An 18,362-nucleotide genomic window follows, 5' to 3' on the forward strand; every position below is an offset into this window, starting at 1 on the left:
AAAATTTTTGATTAAAATTTTTACATGGGATTTGCATTTCTGTACAAGAAACAGTTAAACTTTAAAAAAGTTAATCCGGAGTAATTTTTAAATCAAATTGATTTTTTCCAGCTGTAATTAGATGTAACTAATTAATATAATAGGCTTTTAGTGACAAAGGGTAAATAAACTACTGATGATGTTTTTATCAGATGTTAATTTTATTTCTTCCATGGTTAGTAGTTGTTTTGTAGTTGTCAGTGTAGTAGCATGGGGGGAAAGTTTTGACCATTTGGACTTTTTAATTAACAAATACCTCTCAAATTTTGACATTTCTATCAAGACACACCATCACAGAGGGTACACTTTATCCTGGGTACTGAGGATGATGATGAAGAACACATCCCCCATGATCTGTTTACGGAAATGGATGAACTTTGTTTTAGAGAAGGGGAAGAATATGAATGGAAAGAAACTGCCAGGTAACTTTTGGGTAGTTCATATTAACGTCAGTGTTTTATACGTTGACCTTGTCATCCATTAAGATAAGTGAACATCTGAAGAATATGTTGCAGGCCTGTTTAGTATTCTTGTAGTTCAGTACTAATAAACAGATTTGTCCTAGTTCTGTAAACAATGATACCAGTTTTCCGAGAAATTGTTTATTTATTTATTTTGGCTTTTATCCCGCCCTCCCCCACAAAACCGCTCAGGGTGGGTCACAATATTCTAAAGACCATACAAAATTTAAAGCAGAATACAATCATTAAAAATTTATAAAAAATTGGTACACATAAAAACCTTAAGAGGCACCAGTTAAACAATTTACTGAATAGGATGAGGTTCCAGTTTCGATGTAGCTGCAGATCTAAGCAGTATGGAAGAGTGGGTTGGTGAGTAAGCAGCTAGGATGGTCTGCAGTGATGCTGGGCATAGCTCAGCTCAGCTGAGCAGTGCAGGGCAAGGGAGGCCATTGTGGTTGAGTTGTCATTGCCTCAACTATAGGCCTGGTGGACCATCTCCGTTTTACAGGCCTTGCAGAACTGCATTAAATCCCGAAGGGCCTGGATTTCACTAAGGAGGGCATTCCACCAGGCCGGCGCCAGAGCCGAAAAGACTCTGGTTAAGGCTAGGCTGACAAATTTGGGGCCAGGGAAAACCAGTAGATGTTGGGCGGAAGAGTGCAGAGCCCTTCAGGGGATTTATAGAGAGAGACAGTCCAGAATCTGCAGTGCAGATATTTTGGTCCCAATCCACATAGGACTTTAAATGTAAGAATCAAGATGTTGAACTTGATCTGGAATTCAACTGGGAGCCAATTGAGCTAGTGAAGCTCCTAGGGGTGTCTCTGTGAGGAGACGAGCTGCTGCATTTTGGACCAGCTGCAGTTTCTGGAGCAGTCTCAAGGGTAGCCCTGCGTAGAGTAAGTTATAGTAATCCAGCCTGGAGCAGACCGTTGCATGGATCACTGTAGGTAGGTTATGGGGGGAAAGGTAGGAGGCCAGTTACTTGACCTGCTGCAGATGCAAAAATGCAGATCTTACAATGGGGGCTCCCTGGAAAGTGAGGAATCCAGGACCACACCCAAGCTCTTTACCACTGGTGCAAGTATAAGTGGCGCCCTGTCCAGTGTTGGGAGCTGGTTACCAATGCATGTTTGAAAGTAGCTGTAGATGGTAAACAGCAGTGTGTAAAAAACTATTTACTGTGTTATATACATTGTGTCTTTGTTTTAGATGGCTGAAATTTGAAGAAGATGTTGAAGATGGTGGTGATAGGTGGAGCAAACCCTACGTGGCTACTCTGTCTCTCCATAGTCTATTTGAACTGAGGAGCTGTATTCTAAATGGGACAGTCATGTTGGACATGAGAGCCAGTACACTAGATGAAATAGCAGGTTGCGGCAAAATTTACTTAAGTTTTTTAAAAACGTTATTCTTACAAACCTAGGAATAATTTCTCATTACTTTATGTAAGAATAAAACATGATGAAGGGAGCAAAGTGTTCATCATATCAATATCTTTGACAAAGTTGTTTTCCTTCTCACTTCAGGTTTTCATTCCGCAGACTTTATCAGGTGTGGAGACCTGGTGACAATGGTGTTTTTCATTACTAGGGGTTGTAAGTGCCACAGAGTTGTACTTGATATGATTTTCTGTAGCCTTCTCATGTTTCCAACAGTTATGGTGAAAAAGGGAACTAAAGCTAACAGCTTTCAGTTACAGGTTCGGGGTATTTTGTCTCAGTTTGATTTGGGGTGCATGGCCATCCCTATGTGAATACTTAATTAAAATTACATGTGATGATATGAGTGCATTTGGGCATCCTTGGGAAAGGTAATTGGGATTGGAAATAGAAGTTGAAGGAGGCAGTTTGGAAGACCCCTCCAATCAGTTTCAGCTAGGTTAAGAGAAAATTCATAGAAGCTGTTACTTAGATGGTTCTTTACACCAGTGTAAAACAACAGTGTTTCCCTGGATGCCCTTCCCTCTGGCAATGCAGAAATCCCTGGGGCAATCTTCCATTTCCTGTTGAAGGGGCACCCAGGGAAACAGCAGAGTGCGGTTCTTTTATACTGGTTTTATCCCTGCTAACAGGGCTTAAAGGAATACAAGGGAGTTATGCTCTGGTCTCTCTTCAGGGTGTTATGTCGCAGTGTTCCCTCTAAACTGAGTTAGTATGAGCTAGCTCATAGTTTTTTAGCCTCCAGCTCACACATTTTTGTCTTTGCTCAGGAAGGATGGGTCCAGAGCAAACGAATTTGGGCAGCAGCCAAATTGCTCGCTCACAATTTTAATGCCAGTAGCTCACAAAGCAGAGTTTTTGCTCACAAGACTCCACAGCTTAGAGGGAGCATTGATTGTGTGCACATGTGAGAAAAAGGGGACTCCTGGAGGTCATTTTGCCAAGGGCAGTTTTTGCATTTGGAGTTTAAATGTAAGAATGTATATTTTTGCAGACAATCATATTTATTTAGAAATGTAGATCATATTGTTATAGAACTGAAAACTGTCTAGGGTGCCTTTTGTGATCCTGAATTGGTAGGGGTTTCTTATAATATCTAAACTAAAATATATTTAGGCATTTGAATGACTGAATAATACAGAAAATGTGTATGTAAAGGAATACGGGTCCTAAAATAAAGCTCTCCCAGAGAGTATTTAATTCATGCAAATTACACTTGCCATAGAAGCATTGTGGCAAATTAAGGCTGCAGTCTTACCCTGATCAGTCTGATTAATCCCTGTTTGCTTCAGTAGAATTTCAACTGCTTATGTTTCCAGGATTGTATCCAATCATGGGTGTAGGGCTAGAAGTCCCAGTGTAGTTCAGACAGGTGTTTAATTACTCAGTATATTGCTGTTACTATTTTCATTTGTGGTATTTCTCTGTTTGCCATAGTGGACACAGGGGAGAAAGGAGCAACATCATTCACTGCAGCAGCACTGACATGTAACTGAGGTGTTAGTAGTCAGGTGTGAATACATGTGGTACCCCTGCATTTGGGGGGGACTCTGAAGCCTGATGCTGTGGACTTCAGCAGTGGATTGTCAAGCATAATTCTTAGTGTGATTTTTACTATCTTAGAATTATGCCCCCTCTGTGCAGATATCTAAATGTGTGTTATTTAATTATGGTATTGCAATTGATGATAATCTTAAGATTGTGACAAGTGTCTAGAGTGTGGTGGTTTTTAAAATATCTGTACAGGTTTGACTTTTAAGTCAAGGGTAATTTTAGCAGTCCTTTTTCAGTATCATCATTTACTATAGTAGGGCTGCAGGATAGTTGTCAAGGTGGAATTTGTCTTAAATTAACTTTAGATGGGAGTATTAATAAAATACGTCATATAACTCACTGAATTTTGTTTTGCCTTTGGTAGATATGGTGTTGGATAACATGATAGCTTCTGGTCAACTGGATGGATCTACAAGGGAGAGTGTCAGAGAAGCTCTTCTGAAGAGGCACCATCATCAGAATGAAAAAAAATTCAGTAATCGGATCCCCCTGGTGCGGTCCTTTGCAGATATAGGCAAGAAACATTCTGACCCTCTCTTGCTTGAAAGAAATGGTGAGATAAGTTGTGGCATCCAGTTTATTTTAACCTTTAACAAATATAATGCAGAGATGTGAGAAAAGTCAGCACATGTACAACAAAAAAGTTAAAAAATCTTGATGTATAAAAAATGGTTAAAAAGTTATTTGCAGCAATGGTTTTCCTTTTGGCTGCAAGAATTGAACCAATCGTAATTCAGTATGCTTCAAAATGTTATGCTATCCTGTTGGTTTAGTTAAAGGTACATGTAAAACCAAGGCTGTGGGTATTCTGTGATATTTTATTAAATCTCTGTCTGTTTTCCAGATCTTCTCCCTGTCATTATAAAATTTGGTGATGCCATGTATCAAATAATTTTTTACTTTTTAAGGGCGCAATCCAAAACTTATATGATGAGGAAACTTGTACTGCTTTTGATTTCAGGGTGGTCTTGGTTTTTCAGTGCCATGCTCTGTGTCGATGTCATATAAAAATGTATGGATTGGAGCCTGTTAGCTTTTTGTTTGCTAATTCTCTTCATTACAGTTCCTGTTCCACATGCTTTTTTGTCCATACAGGGCCCATGATTCCCTAGCACAGCCTTTTTAGTGGTCAAAGGGGACTCCCACATCCCTTTTCACCAGTGGAAAAGCTAGTTGGATCCAATACTATATGCTTGGTTAGTCCTTGGGCAAACATTATTTTATAGCTGTTTATAATATAGCAGGGGTATAATATCATGACAGAGTATCCTGACATTATGCTTTTTATTTACTAACCTTCCCCTACCCCAGTACAGCTTCTGAAGCTTAGGCCAGTGTTGTCTTTAAAGTTATTGCAGGTAATCAGTGTGTGATTTATGTTATATTTGTGTTTTCTATTCTATTCATCACTTCTGTGTTTGGCTTCTCAGGTACGTACTTTGATCACTACTGGCTGAGTTTGTTGTAGTCTCCCTCTAAACTTTAGTGATAGAAAATGTAAAGGAAAAAAAGAAAATAAATGAATATCAGTAGTACCCATGTTAACACTGTGGAACACTGAAATGTTAATTAAAAATAGAAATATTTAGAACACCATATTTTATCAATTGGTTTTAAATGAAAGTTGTGTCTAAGTATCTGGTGTGCTTTATAATGAATTGAGCAACACTCTACAGTGTTTTATATTACTAATTGTAATCATGTAGCCTGCCTTGTCCCTAGGCCCTGATCTGTTTAGAATTCTGGCATTTGCTTTGGGGAACAAAAAGAAAGGTTAATGTTTAGTTGATATTCTAGATCAGGGTAGAGATGGCCTCTCTCCTGCCCCTGTCCCTCTTTATGTATCTTTGAGCTTCATGTGCTGTTGTTTCTGCATTAAAAACAACCACCTGTTAAAGGTGCTTAACATGATGTGTTTCTCATGTCTTTCTTGACTTACAGCTTTCATTAGTAATATCCTTTTGTTCCTTTCTCTGCTATTTGGTAGAAGATATTGTAAATAAATGCTGACTTTTTTGAACATCAAAATTCTGCTAAGCTGTCAAATTTTGCTTATCTCACCTATGACTGTGACTTACCTTTTAGTGTTTGTAAAACAATCTTTTAGAGCTATGTAATATGAAATGTGCAACGTCTATCTTCCTGCTGAATATTATCATTTGTTTTGTCTCAGGGGAAGGCCTTTCAGCCTCCCGACACTCTTTACGAGCAGGTCTCTCTGCCTCAAATATTTCCCTGAGAGGAGAGAATCGCTTGTCCCTTCTTCTCAATTATCTTCTTCCTGGAACTCCAGCAGCTTCAAGGAGCACAACTCCTTTACCTACCCCACAATGCACGCCACCATCCAGTCCTAGGTGTGGCCACAAGGGACCCGCAAATGTACAGCCGAGTGAGCTTCAGTGTCCTGCACTCCTAGTGTCTCCTGCTAATGATGATATCCCCAAAGTAATAATTCATCCACCTGAGGAAGATTTAGAAGCTCAGGAAAGCAAGGAGAAGACATCAGAGGATATTAGTGACGTAACACCAGGCAACTATTTCAACTCAAACTGTCCATGCGTGGTGCTTTCTGCAGCTGAATCACTTGCACTGCAAAGTTTATCACACAGCTTGAGCAATCATGACTTGTATACAAGTGTTTGCATGCTTCGTTTCTTCATATGTGGTATTTTCATGGAAAACTTTATCCAGTATTCTGAAACTGATGACAGCTGACACTGAAATATTAACACAAACATTTAACATGTTCAAAACAGTGAAATATTTGAATATAATACCTTTTATTTCACAACTAAAAGGAAATAAAGCAAGTTTTGAATTATAAACTTGAAATTCAGATACCAAATGGTGGCCTTTTTCTTTTTAAACCTCATTTGCCTGAGTGTATGAAGTATACTTTTGCACCAGAAGATGCCCTGTGCTTTGAAATTACCTCCCAATCCTTTCCCTAAATCAGGATTCTAACTTTAGGATATAATTGGCCAGTTCTGCCTCATTTAATCTGAATAAATATCTCTTTAGCTATTGTATGTATTTTTAAAATTTAAGATAGTCCTAAACAGCTGCTCTATTTAAAAAATCTTTTTGAAGTTATTTACATACCATACAGATCACCAAATATTATGTCTTTAAAAAATAACACCAACTACTTAGTAAGAATGCAATACAAAATTATAGCGAACCTAAGAATAATGACATAAGACAATTCTTGATAGAAACTTGGAGAGTTGCTCCTCCACTGTTAACAGCAGCAAGGCACACTTTCTTAGTCACTTCCTTAGTGTTGATCATTGATGGTCTTCTGTCACAGCATCAGTGATAGTTTTTGAACAAAACTAACTCTACATTGCGAGAGGCAGACAGACAGTCAGACAGACTTGTGGAACAGTTGAATATGTGTTTATGTGACATGGATGGGGTTAAAATGACTTCTTTTATCCATCTTGTTTCTGAAAATCCATTGCTTCTAGGATTTTAGCTGATGCAGTATTTTACTTGTGCTATGGAGGCAGGGCTGCTTTGAGGAAAAAGTACAGGGTAGTGTTCATTTGTAGTGTTCATTCTTTCTCTCTCTTTCTCTTTCCCCCTTCTTGCATGGTAGCCCTTATGTGGCTATATGTGTTGTATAGCTTTTCAAACTTCCAGACCTGTGGTTGTACACATACAAAAACAACAAAAAAGTGTGTAGCAATATAATAAAATATATTCAAACACTTATCAATCTTTTACTAGTATTCATTCTATTAAGGTTACTTGCTACTTACATCCAATACTAAGAGTCATACAGTATTTCTACAAAATCCATTAAGAGTCATACCATACTTTTATAATATCCATACAAAATTCAGAACACGTTCCAGTAACAAATAAGCCACATAGAAAAGAATTTTTCTAAGTGACCACAGAGCTTCAACTGCAGACATTCAATAAATGACTTGCTCCCTGTCTCAAAGATGCTGCAGGTGAGATAACGTACATCTGGATATAAAGCACGTTTCAAAGACTTCATCAAAGTTGCCAGATCGTTCAAACAGAAAGTAATCTGGTTAACACTAATCCTAAGGTTAATAATCAGAGGCTTACCCCATATTCTCATAGTCACTAAGTGCCAGCCAATGCCATAATTTGTACATTCAGAAGGGTGTAACAGCTTTCTTCAGAAATATTCAGGTGGGTAGCCGTGTTCGTCTGAAGCAGCAGAACAAAGTTTGAGTCCACTTTGTATGTATGACTCTTAGTAGTGGATATAAGCAGCAAGTAACCTTGATGGAATGAATACTAGTAGAAGATTGATAAGTGTTTGAATATATTATATTGCCACACACATTTTATTTGTTTTTGTATCTGTTCTGCACTTATCGTGGTCCCACTATTGTATATAAGACCTGTGGTTGTGGCAACTGCCCTCAGCAGCCTAGGAAGATTAGGCATGCGCAGACATAGCTGAGCAACTGGAAAAGTACATTCATTATACTTAGACCATTTACAGCTATATTATTTTCTGCTTAACACATACTTATCCTTATTGTTCTTGTGCAGCATTCGTGTTGGTTGAATGAAGATTCAGTAGACTGTGACATCAGTCTGACTTTATGCCCAACAGTGATGTAGTATTCCTGAAGTTTGCCTTTCCAAGATATCCAAGCCTCTAATGGTCATATGTACCCACAACAGATTTTATGGAAGTAAAGGGCAAAATTTAGTGGATGTAACAATGCCAAATTCCTGAAATGGCAGTACCTCAGAGCAAAGAGAGAGAATATAGTACAAAAGTCCAGCATTTTGGCACTTTTTAAACACCCCCCGATGAAGCATCCTGAGTACTTGCAAAGTACTCCAGTTATCATGCCTAACACATTTTTAAATTAATGTTCCTGTTCCTTTCTTAAAACCAAATTTCCAGATTACTTTATGACTTGAATTTTGTGGTCATGTTCTATATATAACTCTGAAAGAGAGAGACACACAGAGAGAATCAGTATAGTTTATGTTGCATGCAAGCTTCATCTGCAGCTAAGAGGCTTTTTACCTGTTGAAGTATAAACCTGGGCTTCTGTATTTTGTGCTATATGGTACCTGGGGCAGGGAGCTGGTATTAAGGCTAAAAGATAGGTATGAAATTCAAACAAATACAGTGAAATTCTGCACTGAAAAGGCAAAACTCTATTATCTATATAAATTAAGAACATTTGCGTGTATTTCCTTTGCATAATTTACCTGTAGCATACAAATCTAGCAGAAGGACCCAAACAATTGATCCCATGCCTGTGTTAATTAGCAGTGCATCCTAAGAACACTGTTCTGGGAGTAAGTCCTGTCAAACAGACATGCGAAGGATTCTGAAAAGACCTGCTTAGGATGGGACTGCTGATAATTTAAACTATAGTCTGACTGTGGCATAGGTAGTCTAACATTTTAATAAGCTCTTCTAAATCCCATCTTTATAGTAGAATGGCAAGATGCTTTTAAAAATAATATCTGAGATTCTTAGGGTGCTGATTTTTGTGCTTATTACTTTTTCCAGCATTTTTGCAACTCTGTGGAATGCAGAAGTGCCTTCTCCATATTGTAGCTGGGTATTAATAGCAGTGTAATATTGGCTTGATTGATATTACAGCAGTCTGAAGTGTTGGTGTAGCAAAAACTATATCAAAATAATGTAAGCAGACACCACTTTGACTTGAAGCTACTGAGGGGATATTTGAAGAAGGAATGATCCAAAATGTATGTTAGGGAAGAGTATGTGCCTTAGTGGGTAGAGCCTCTGCTTTGCATGCAGAAGGTCCTAGGTTCAGTTCCCTGCATCTCCAGTTAAAAGGACCAGGCAGTAGGTAATGTGAAAGGCCTCTGACTGAGACCCTGGAAAGCCACTGCCAGTCTGAGCAGACAGTACTGACATTGATGGATAGAGGATCTGATCCAGAATAAGGCAGCTTCATGTGTTCATGTATGTGTTCAAGTATGTAGTCTGGTGCTTATCAGTGTTTCCCAAATAGCTCTTGGAAGTGGCCAAAACAAATGTGTCAGAGATCACAGACGTTCATCAGTCTCTCAAAAGCGAATTGCATGTGCAGCCCTAATTGGGACTGTGCAGGAAGAGTAGAGATTTAACCCTTCAGTTTCTGCTCCCGTTTGTTAATAAAAACCATGCTCCTTGCAGTTGTATTGTTTTAAAGGGGAAAAATTTTCTGTTTTGTGTAACATGCTAATAACTGTTTGGGGAACCTGGCTTATTAATGGAAGAGAATGTGAAGATATTAAATCCCTTCTTCCTTCCATGATCAAAACAGGTTTGAATTGGGGCCGTGTTCAGTTTAAAAGATAGACAGGGATCTGTAATCTTTGTCATAGCTGTCCTTGATTTTAGATATGGTTTCCTCGTGCTCTATTTGGCATGCTTTAGGAGATGGTCGTTCATGGTCAGACATGTTAGATTTCAGACAGGGCAAAGCTAGTCTGAATATTCAGCATGGCTGCTTGAAAATCAAAGGAAAATAGATGAATTTGGGAATTTTCCATCCAAGTAGAGCATTTATTTTTGTAGAGTTCATGTTATTGCAATGACTTAGTGTGAGTGTTTTGTTTGAATTCATTCTTGTCCTATCTGCATCATCATGAACAATCCAAATTAACTAATTATGGTAGGAAGTTCAAAAGTATAAACTTTACTGCTTGCTTTTAAAATAATGTATTTCATATGGTAGTACATTATGGGAATAGCTTCATGGGCTTAATATGCAAAACAAATTTTATGAACAAGGAACTGTTTCCCTTTGAAATTCAAATTTATATGAAGAGTGCATGACTTGCCTTTCTTAATGAATACTAAACACTGGAGTTTGAATTGGCTTCTCTGAGCCAATTTATTCTTCTTTAGGCTTTGATAACTTCTGCATTCAATGATGTTATGTTTGGATATGAGAAACCCTTGCTCAGTCCTGAATCTTAAGATAACTTCATATGGGTTCTACTACAAAGAGACAGTCACTGTTTTCATATGCCATGGAAAACCCCCATAATTTGACAAAAATGAGCCAGGAAATCATTAGGTTTGTGTGCTTCCTTCCTTCTTGCAAACAAACCAGCATTCTATAGTAGAGTTAAACCAGACCATAGTATAATCCTGTTTTGTAGGTGAGAAATGCTGCAGCTTATAAAAGAACCCAATTTGGAACTCTTGGGAACTTGTAGCACTATATCTAATTCTCAGCATTGCCAAATCTATGGATACTTAAATCTGGCAACTGGAGCCATGAACAGCTTGTTCTACAAGCCTGAGAAAAGCCTCAGCTTTGCAGAAAAATCTGAACTCTAAAAAAATAATCATAATGGGGAGTTAAGTTCCCCCCACCCCCAGTAATAGAAGCTGTAGCTTTAGAAACAAATGTGTTCTGTGGCCATTGCTGGGCAACTACAATGCTATTGCCAGTTGAAGACTTGGTGTCTGTCAGTAAAAGGCATGGGGAGGGTCCTTTCCAGGGCTGTTGTGGCCTTTGAGGGAAGACTTAGTGAAACTATGCCTGGCAAGAACTGCCATGCAACCTGCTATGACCTGACTTGCATGACTCACCCAGGCCCAGCTCCTTGCTAGTCTTCAACACAGCCACCCCACAAAAGCCATCATGGTATAATGGCTAGAATTTCAGCCTAGGATCTTGGAGACCCAAATTCGAATTCCTATTCTGCCGTGGAAGTTCGCCAAGTGATCTTGGGCCAGTTAGACATATTTAGCTTCATCTACCTCACAGGATGGCTCTGAGGGTAAAATGGTGGAGAGTTGAATGACTTAAGCTACTTTGGTCCCCATTGTGGAAAAAGGCAGGGTATAAATGAATAAATAATAAATATAGCTGAAGATGGGAGGCAGATAAAAGGCTGGTTGATGGGTGGAAAGGGAAGAAGTAAGCAGGGAACTGTGAGCCTGTGGGGGCAACCAGAAGGAGGAAAATAGGAAATATGGGAAAGGGGGGTACAGGGGCAGGGAAGAGACAGATGAACAAGGAAGTCCTCAGGCTTGGCTAGAAGGGAGTAGGGAAGGAGTGCACAAACCCAAGGATTTAGTTTAGTTTGTTTCATGTTTGAATGCAGCCAAGGTTTCAGACTGCAGCAATTTATTTATTTATTTAAATCAGTGTACCGGCCTTCTTTGCAGAAGCATGCTAGTAGGACAGGTAACCATTGCTAAGTCCAAAAATATAATAGTGCAAATATGGAGCTGCTTTTACTGTGAGGATTTTCTTTGAAGTTTGTGATTTATAACCAATCCTGCTGCTGAGGAAGAAAGTTACTTTTTAAACTGAATAGAAACTTGCCTTTTGGGGAACAGAAACGACTAGAAAGAATCCCAAAGGAAGCTCTATTTGTGTGCATAATTTCCTTCTTTATGTGTAAATGAATTACTTGGATCATGGCTAGTGTCCTTTTACTTTTTAAAAAACTTTTGACTAATGGCTGGTAGATGAAATCCTTGGGCTTCAACCTCGTAGCAAACTAGGTGTTACTACTAGATATTCTAAAGTAATTTTTATTTTGTGGTTTTTCAGACTTAAAGAAATTTTGAAATACCTCTGATGCACGATCCACTCACAAAATATTGGTGGTTAGATTTACATTCTTATGTTCTTTTTTAAAAACAAAGTAACTGACACTTTTGTTCTGGTGCTTTTTCTGCAAAAGGCCATCATTTAGGCAACATCTAATTTTAACTTTTAACAAGCATTCATTGTTTTTCAGAAGAAAATAACTTGTTTTGTGTGGCATTTTTGATACTAATGCACCTTTTGTTTATTAACTTCCACATTCGCTTTTAGAAAGCTGCCACTTTGTCATTATGCCACTAGCTCTGTTTTCCATAGATGCAATTCTGAACATGCTTGTATAATCTTTTTCTAGGACTCTTAGCATCACCACAGTCAGCTCCTGGTAATTTGGATACTGGAAAAAGTGGAGATATTAAAAGCAGTGGAACAGGAGGAAGCAGAGAAAACAGCACTGTTGATTTCAGCAAGGTAAATGACTACGTTGTTTGGAGATGGGAGAAGATCTATGTGAATTAAAGCTAAATATTACTCTGAGGATAGTTATTTTAAGATAATTAGCTTCCATGTTAAGATTCTTGCACGCAGTATGGTCTAATATTTCTCTTCTTTAAGGAGTGGTGAAGGGTTATGCTTCCACGATAAAGCACCTGGTTTACATTTGTAAGATCCCATGTTCTGTCTTTAGTTAACAATAAACAATAATGATAAACACGGTCTAATGTTGCAGACACAATATAAAAAAAACACAGCTGTGAACATCAGACCCTAAAGTCTCAACAGTCAAACAACTTGTAAGTGCAGTGAATAATGTCTATTTGAAGTGCACACAAAATACAGTTTCAGTAAGTCATTAAGAGAATTCTATTCTTTTTTATGCCATATATAGTATCTGTTTGAAATGTATATAATTCACAATGATACAAAATACCATTCTAATCTTAAGAAAAATCCTATTCAATGTGGCCAGGTTTTTTCAATGTTTCAAATTGAATTCAGGAAATATCTAAGTATAATTTTTTAAATTTTTTATCATTAAAGTTTAAAAACAGAAGGCTGTAAGCAATCAAAGATTTACTAAAGTTCCAATTATTATCTTACCCTATACAGAGCAGTAACCTTCAGGCTCTTACAATTATATCTGTTTTCAGCAAGAGCAATACATGTTTAAAAAATAAAAATGTAAATACTGACTCTGAATAATAACACAGATGCAGGTTTTAAAACAAGTTCCACACTTACAACCAATCAGCTGGGCGCAGATCGCAAACCCTTCAGTTAAAATATCCTAGTTACCAGGGCTGGGAAAGGACTATCACTAAAAAGCAGTTTCATATGCAATACTATTCCAGTAGACATGTATTACTGTAATAAAAATTTGCAAACCATGCCAAAGGCATATATATATAAATTGGACTGCAGTATTATCTGTTTTTTGGACCAAAATGATTGAGGATGTCAACTTCATAAGAAAATATACTTGTTGTTCATGTTTTGAATGATTTTTGCTGAAAATTTTGTTAGTTCACAGTATTTGGCTTTTCCCCAGAAGCATCAGGTGTTCTTAAGAGTACCAACAATAGCTATTGACTTCAGTCAAACATAGTGCATAGGAATGACCAACTATCCATGTGCCTTTTCTTTTGGGGGTATTTGTATTTGAGCTTTCATAATTTTATACATAATACACTGCTTGAATTATGGGGTAAAATGAAACCCGCATGTCTCTCATTAGTGACCCCATCCAGTTTGGTAGTACTCATTATTGCCCCTCTACATTAACATCTCACCTCTGTTCCTACAGGGTGTAATGTACAGAAATAGTCTTGGTTTTGAGGTGTGTTTACATTTAGAAACATTACTTTTAGAGAAATTGTTAATACATTGAGATTGGCTGATGTTGCTCAGCTCTGCAGGACTTGTGAATAAAGACAAGATGATTAGGCATGTAGAACAGAGCATTCTCTGCTGTTGTTCCTACACTATGGAATTATTTTCTTCAAAAAGACACCTGACTTCTTCATGCATGTCTCCTGGTGTTTATTTAGGAAGGCATTGGTTGTATATTTTGGTGCTTGCTGCTGCTACACTTTCATTTATCTATTATTCCAACCTTCTTTGGTTTGCTGTGTTTAGGTGATGTTTTTGGAAATGCATTATTTGTGTGAGACTCCTTTCTGGGATATATCCTAGTATATGCAGTGCCAGTGGAAGATGCTAGCAGAGGTAGTCATAAACACTGGCAGAGGCACCTTTCCCCAGCAGGCACCCCTGAGCCATGAAAAGGCAATGCCAAAGGTTGGAGGATGAACAGCTGCACAACACTGGTGACTGCACTGAAGAGGGGAAAGTGAGTTAAATCAGCTGACAGAAGAGGCAGAGGGTGATTCTGCTTACTTTTCTCTCTCTTCAGGGTGGACACACATGTTGTATAGCTTCATATATGCACATCCCTCAACCTTTTTGGCATTACCTTTTCAAAGCTTATGGGTGGCTACTGGAGAAAGGGAGAGATGGGAAAAATTTACCAATGACTTCGGTGGGCACTACTTGGAATCCAGCCTTGTGCACACACATGCTATATATGTGTGTCCTGTCTCTGAACTATTTTCTAAATAAATACACTAGAAACTCACTCAAAAGAGAATAATTAATATTTTCATAGAGAATAATTAATATTTTCATTTTTTCCCCAAGTGTTAGGAGATGGCTCTTAAAAGTAAAGATACAAATATAAGGAAGCTGTTTGGATAAACAGATGCATGGGCCATTGTGAGCATAAGAACAAGAGGACATAATAACAAAAATCAAGGAATTGCTTAGGAATCTTATGCCTCCTTTGGTTCAGACTGTAAACTGTGCCAAGAGTAAAGTCCTCCTGATCTGCTCAACCACACTGAAATGGGAATGTTTTGGGTTCCCATTAATTACAACAGAACTTTGGCAACAATCTTCCCATTCTCTATGCTGTGAGACGAGATCCAGAAAGGGGAATTTCTCCGGTGGTCCAGGAGTGGGGCAGTCCTTGACTCCTTACTCCTGGGAAAGCACCTCCCCCTTCCGTAGGCAGGGCCGGCAAACTTTGATCCCAAAGGGGAGGGGCTTATCCTCTGATCCCCAGTCTTACTGGCCCTGCCTTCTGAGCAGGGCGTGCTGGTGGTGCTCTGAAGAGCACGAAGATCCCAGAAGACACCAGAAGGTTAGAAGAAGAAGCAGAGACCTAAAGGGCAATGGGAGAAGGTACTTACCTTCCAGCCCTAAAACATATTCGAGAGCTGCAGGCCTCGAATTACAATGGATCCGGTGCCGGCAGTCCTGGGAGGCCCCCAGGCTGTCATGGCGCTGAGAGGAACGCCTTGGACCCCGCTGGGAAGGCAGCGGTAAACTGCTCTCCCCCCCATCCAGCTGCGGTGGCATGCAGCGGTTTTGGGGACAGACACTCAGTGAAGAGCCTGGGGAGAGCAGAGGCAAGAGAGGCGGCCGAGGGTGGTGCAGAATCTCTGTCGCCGTCCCTTTCGGCATTGGAATGGAGCCCCCTCCTTGTTCCAGATCGTGGCGAGGAGGGAAGTGTCTCCTGCGCAGTCTACCTGGTCGGCTAAACCACGGTAGGACTGTATCCATTGAGAACTGGCAAGGTGTGGAGGGGGAAAGCAAGTCATGGGTGCTACCATCAAAGAAGAAGGATATGAATTCTAGAAGGAGACCACAGTCATTTTGAGACCTCAGTCGTGATGATAAACAACAAATGGAAGATATAGGCACAAGAGGATAGTTTCTCTGGGCAGTGGCACCAGGCTGTGTCGCACAAGTGGTTCCTGGAGACGCTGGCCCATGGCTACGCACTAGAGTTCAAAAGAGTTCCAAGCAACGTTTCTTGGAGATCTCAAGGGAAAGTTCACCAGGAAAAACACCAGATGATGTTACAGGCCATCTAACATCTGTTGGACATTGGAATGATAGAGATGGTGCCCGAGACAGAGAGGTCGCTAGGAATTTATTCCATCCCTTTACGATCCCCAAGAAGAATGGGAACAATAGGGCCATCTTGAAGTGGCTCAACAAACGTGTGCAATCAGGAAAGTTCAAAAAAATGTTGAGGTCCATCTTTTTCCTCCATACATGCAGGGGACTTCATGGTCTCCATAGACCTGGCGGAAGCCTATCTGCACATCCTGACAAGGGATAATCACAGGAGGTTTCTAAGGTTCACATATCACAGCAAACATTTCCAATATTGAGCCTCGCCCTCTGGACTCAGGTCCTTGCCTCCAAGGTCCTGGGGACACTAGTGGCCTTCCTAAGTCTGAGAGGAGTGGTCCTGTTTTCCTTACTTGGAAGACGTTTTGATCCAGGCAGAGTCCAGTCACCAGGTGAGCCTACACTTGGACTTTATAATCCAAGTATTTAGTGTTTAGTCATGCTGGCCACATGACCATGGAAATGTCTTCGGACAGCGCTGGCTCTTCGGCTTTGAAACTGAGATGAGCACCGCAACCCTAGAGTCGGTTTGGCTGGCTTTTGAGCAAGGGAACCTTTACCTTTACCTTACTACAAGGTTGTGTTATTAACAGGGAGAAGAGGACCCTGGAGCCACCTCAAGTAATTACACACTTGGGAGTGTGGATAGACACAAGACAGGACAGGGTTCTTTTGTTCCAGGAGCGGTTAGTAAAATTTCTCACTTATCTTTCATCAGGTCCTGAACATTTAGACACTGGAGGTGATGACCCTAGCATGTCTCCTGGGCATGATGGTGTCGTGCCAAGATCTACTACCGTGGCCTAGAGTTCATATGAGAACCCTGCAGCATTTTCTTTATTCACTACCAGAAGGAAATAGACTACAAGATAGTCAAGAAGGTAGAGTTACCACAGTCTGTATGGACAGAGTTACAATAGTGGCTAGTTCCGACTCTGTTCACAGAAGGGATACTTCTAAGTAAACCCCATGGGACACATGGTCAAGACACCTGGTCGAAGCCGGAAACATCCAAGAGCATCAACTTCCTGGAACTTGGGACCATAAAGTTGACCCTGGCTCGCCTGCAGACGCAACTGGTAGGCAGTCTATATTAACAGATAGGGAGACATGCAATCCCAACGGCTACACCGGGAAGCAATGCAAGTGATGCAATGGGCAGAGGAGCATGTGCTGTCCTTAAAGGTCACACATATGGCAGGAAGAGAAACGTGTTAACAGAGGGACGCCTTCCAACAGATCAGCGAAAGATTTGGAAGGCAGAGGTAGATCCTTTCACGTAGAGACAGACCATCAAGTTAAAAAAAAAAGTTTACATCCAAAACTCACATGAAAGGGGCACTAGGAATAGACGCCCTGTTCCTAGCATGGCCAAGAACTCTACACTATGCCTTGTCGCTCCTAACTATTTCCCAGAGTGGTACAGCAGGCGATAGATTAAAGAGCAGATGTGATTCTGATGACACCCTTTTGCCTATGGAGGTTGTGGTTCCAGGTCCTCATGAGCCTATCCAGACAGGATCTATGGCAGCTGCCTCTCAGACGGGACCTTCTGTCTCAGGGGATGACCGTTCATCTGCAACTGGACATGCTACAACTCACAGCATGGAGGTTGAGAGGGAGACAGTTCGCAGCGCTAGGATATGAGACAGAGGTGGTTTCCATGCTCTTGGCATCCAGAAAATCTTCTATGACCAAGATATATGACAGATCGTGACAAACATCTTCCAACTGGTGTGGAGAGCAGGGATGGACCCGATGTGGACGCAGATGGGAATGGCGTTTCTCCAACAGGGTCTGAGTAAAGGGTTGAGTACTAGTTCTCTAAGGCGACAGGTAATGGACCTTTCCACGGTTGGAGGGGCTAGGAAAGGTAGGGCCTCCCTCCTCAATCCACCACAGGTTCACAGGTTCTCCGCATGGAATTTAATGCAGTGCTACGAGCACTATGCAAGGAGCTGTTTGAACCAATGGCATCATGTCCCATGAAAGATATTACTCTGAAAACAATTTCTTAGTGGGGATCACTTCAGCACGCAGGTTTTGGGGCTGAGAGCTTTGTCGGCACACACATATTTATGTCCTTTCTACAACGACAGGGTTGTCCTCAGACCAGCCCCAGCGTTCATCCCCAAAGTTAACTCCTGGTTCCATAGATAGGAAGATATGGTACTTCCCTCCTTTTCTTCAAACCCTGGCCATGAGATGGTGACAGTCTGGCATCATCTAGACGTGCGTAGGGCTTTGAGTTTTCTATATGGACAGGACCAGGGGGTTGAGAAAGACTGAATCCTTGTTTGGGTATGTTAGTCAGTTGTCCCTGGGAAAGATTGTCTACACTTCTGCCC

General features: G+C 40.2%; 1 protein-coding gene across 1 annotated transcript in view; it reads left to right on the top strand.

The window, feature by feature from the left end:
• Positions 1-322: 322 nt before the first annotated feature.
• The window catches only part of SLC4A7 (solute carrier family 4, sodium bicarbonate cotransporter, member 7), a gene marked incomplete at its 5' end in the record, with an annotated part of 56,037 nt that continues 37,997 nt past the window's right edge, over positions 323-18,362 (top strand). Inside the window, 4 exons of the mRNA XM_015408233.1 lie at positions 323-461; positions 1,716-1,876; positions 3,864-4,052; positions 12,392-12,507. Coding sequence (XP_015263719.1) covers positions 323-461; positions 1,716-1,876; positions 3,864-4,052; positions 12,392-12,507 — 605 coding nt within the window. The remainder of the gene's footprint in view (positions 462-1,715; positions 1,877-3,863; positions 4,053-12,391; positions 12,508-18,362) is intronic.

Source organism: Gekko japonicus, unplaced genomic scaffold (genome assembly GCF_001447785.1).
Source record: "Gekko japonicus isolate JY-2015 unplaced genomic scaffold, Gekko_japonicus_V1.1 scaffold217, whole genome shotgun sequence".
In the NCBI taxonomy this organism is placed as follows: Eukaryota; Metazoa; Chordata; class Lepidosauria; order Squamata; family Gekkonidae; genus Gekko; species Gekko japonicus.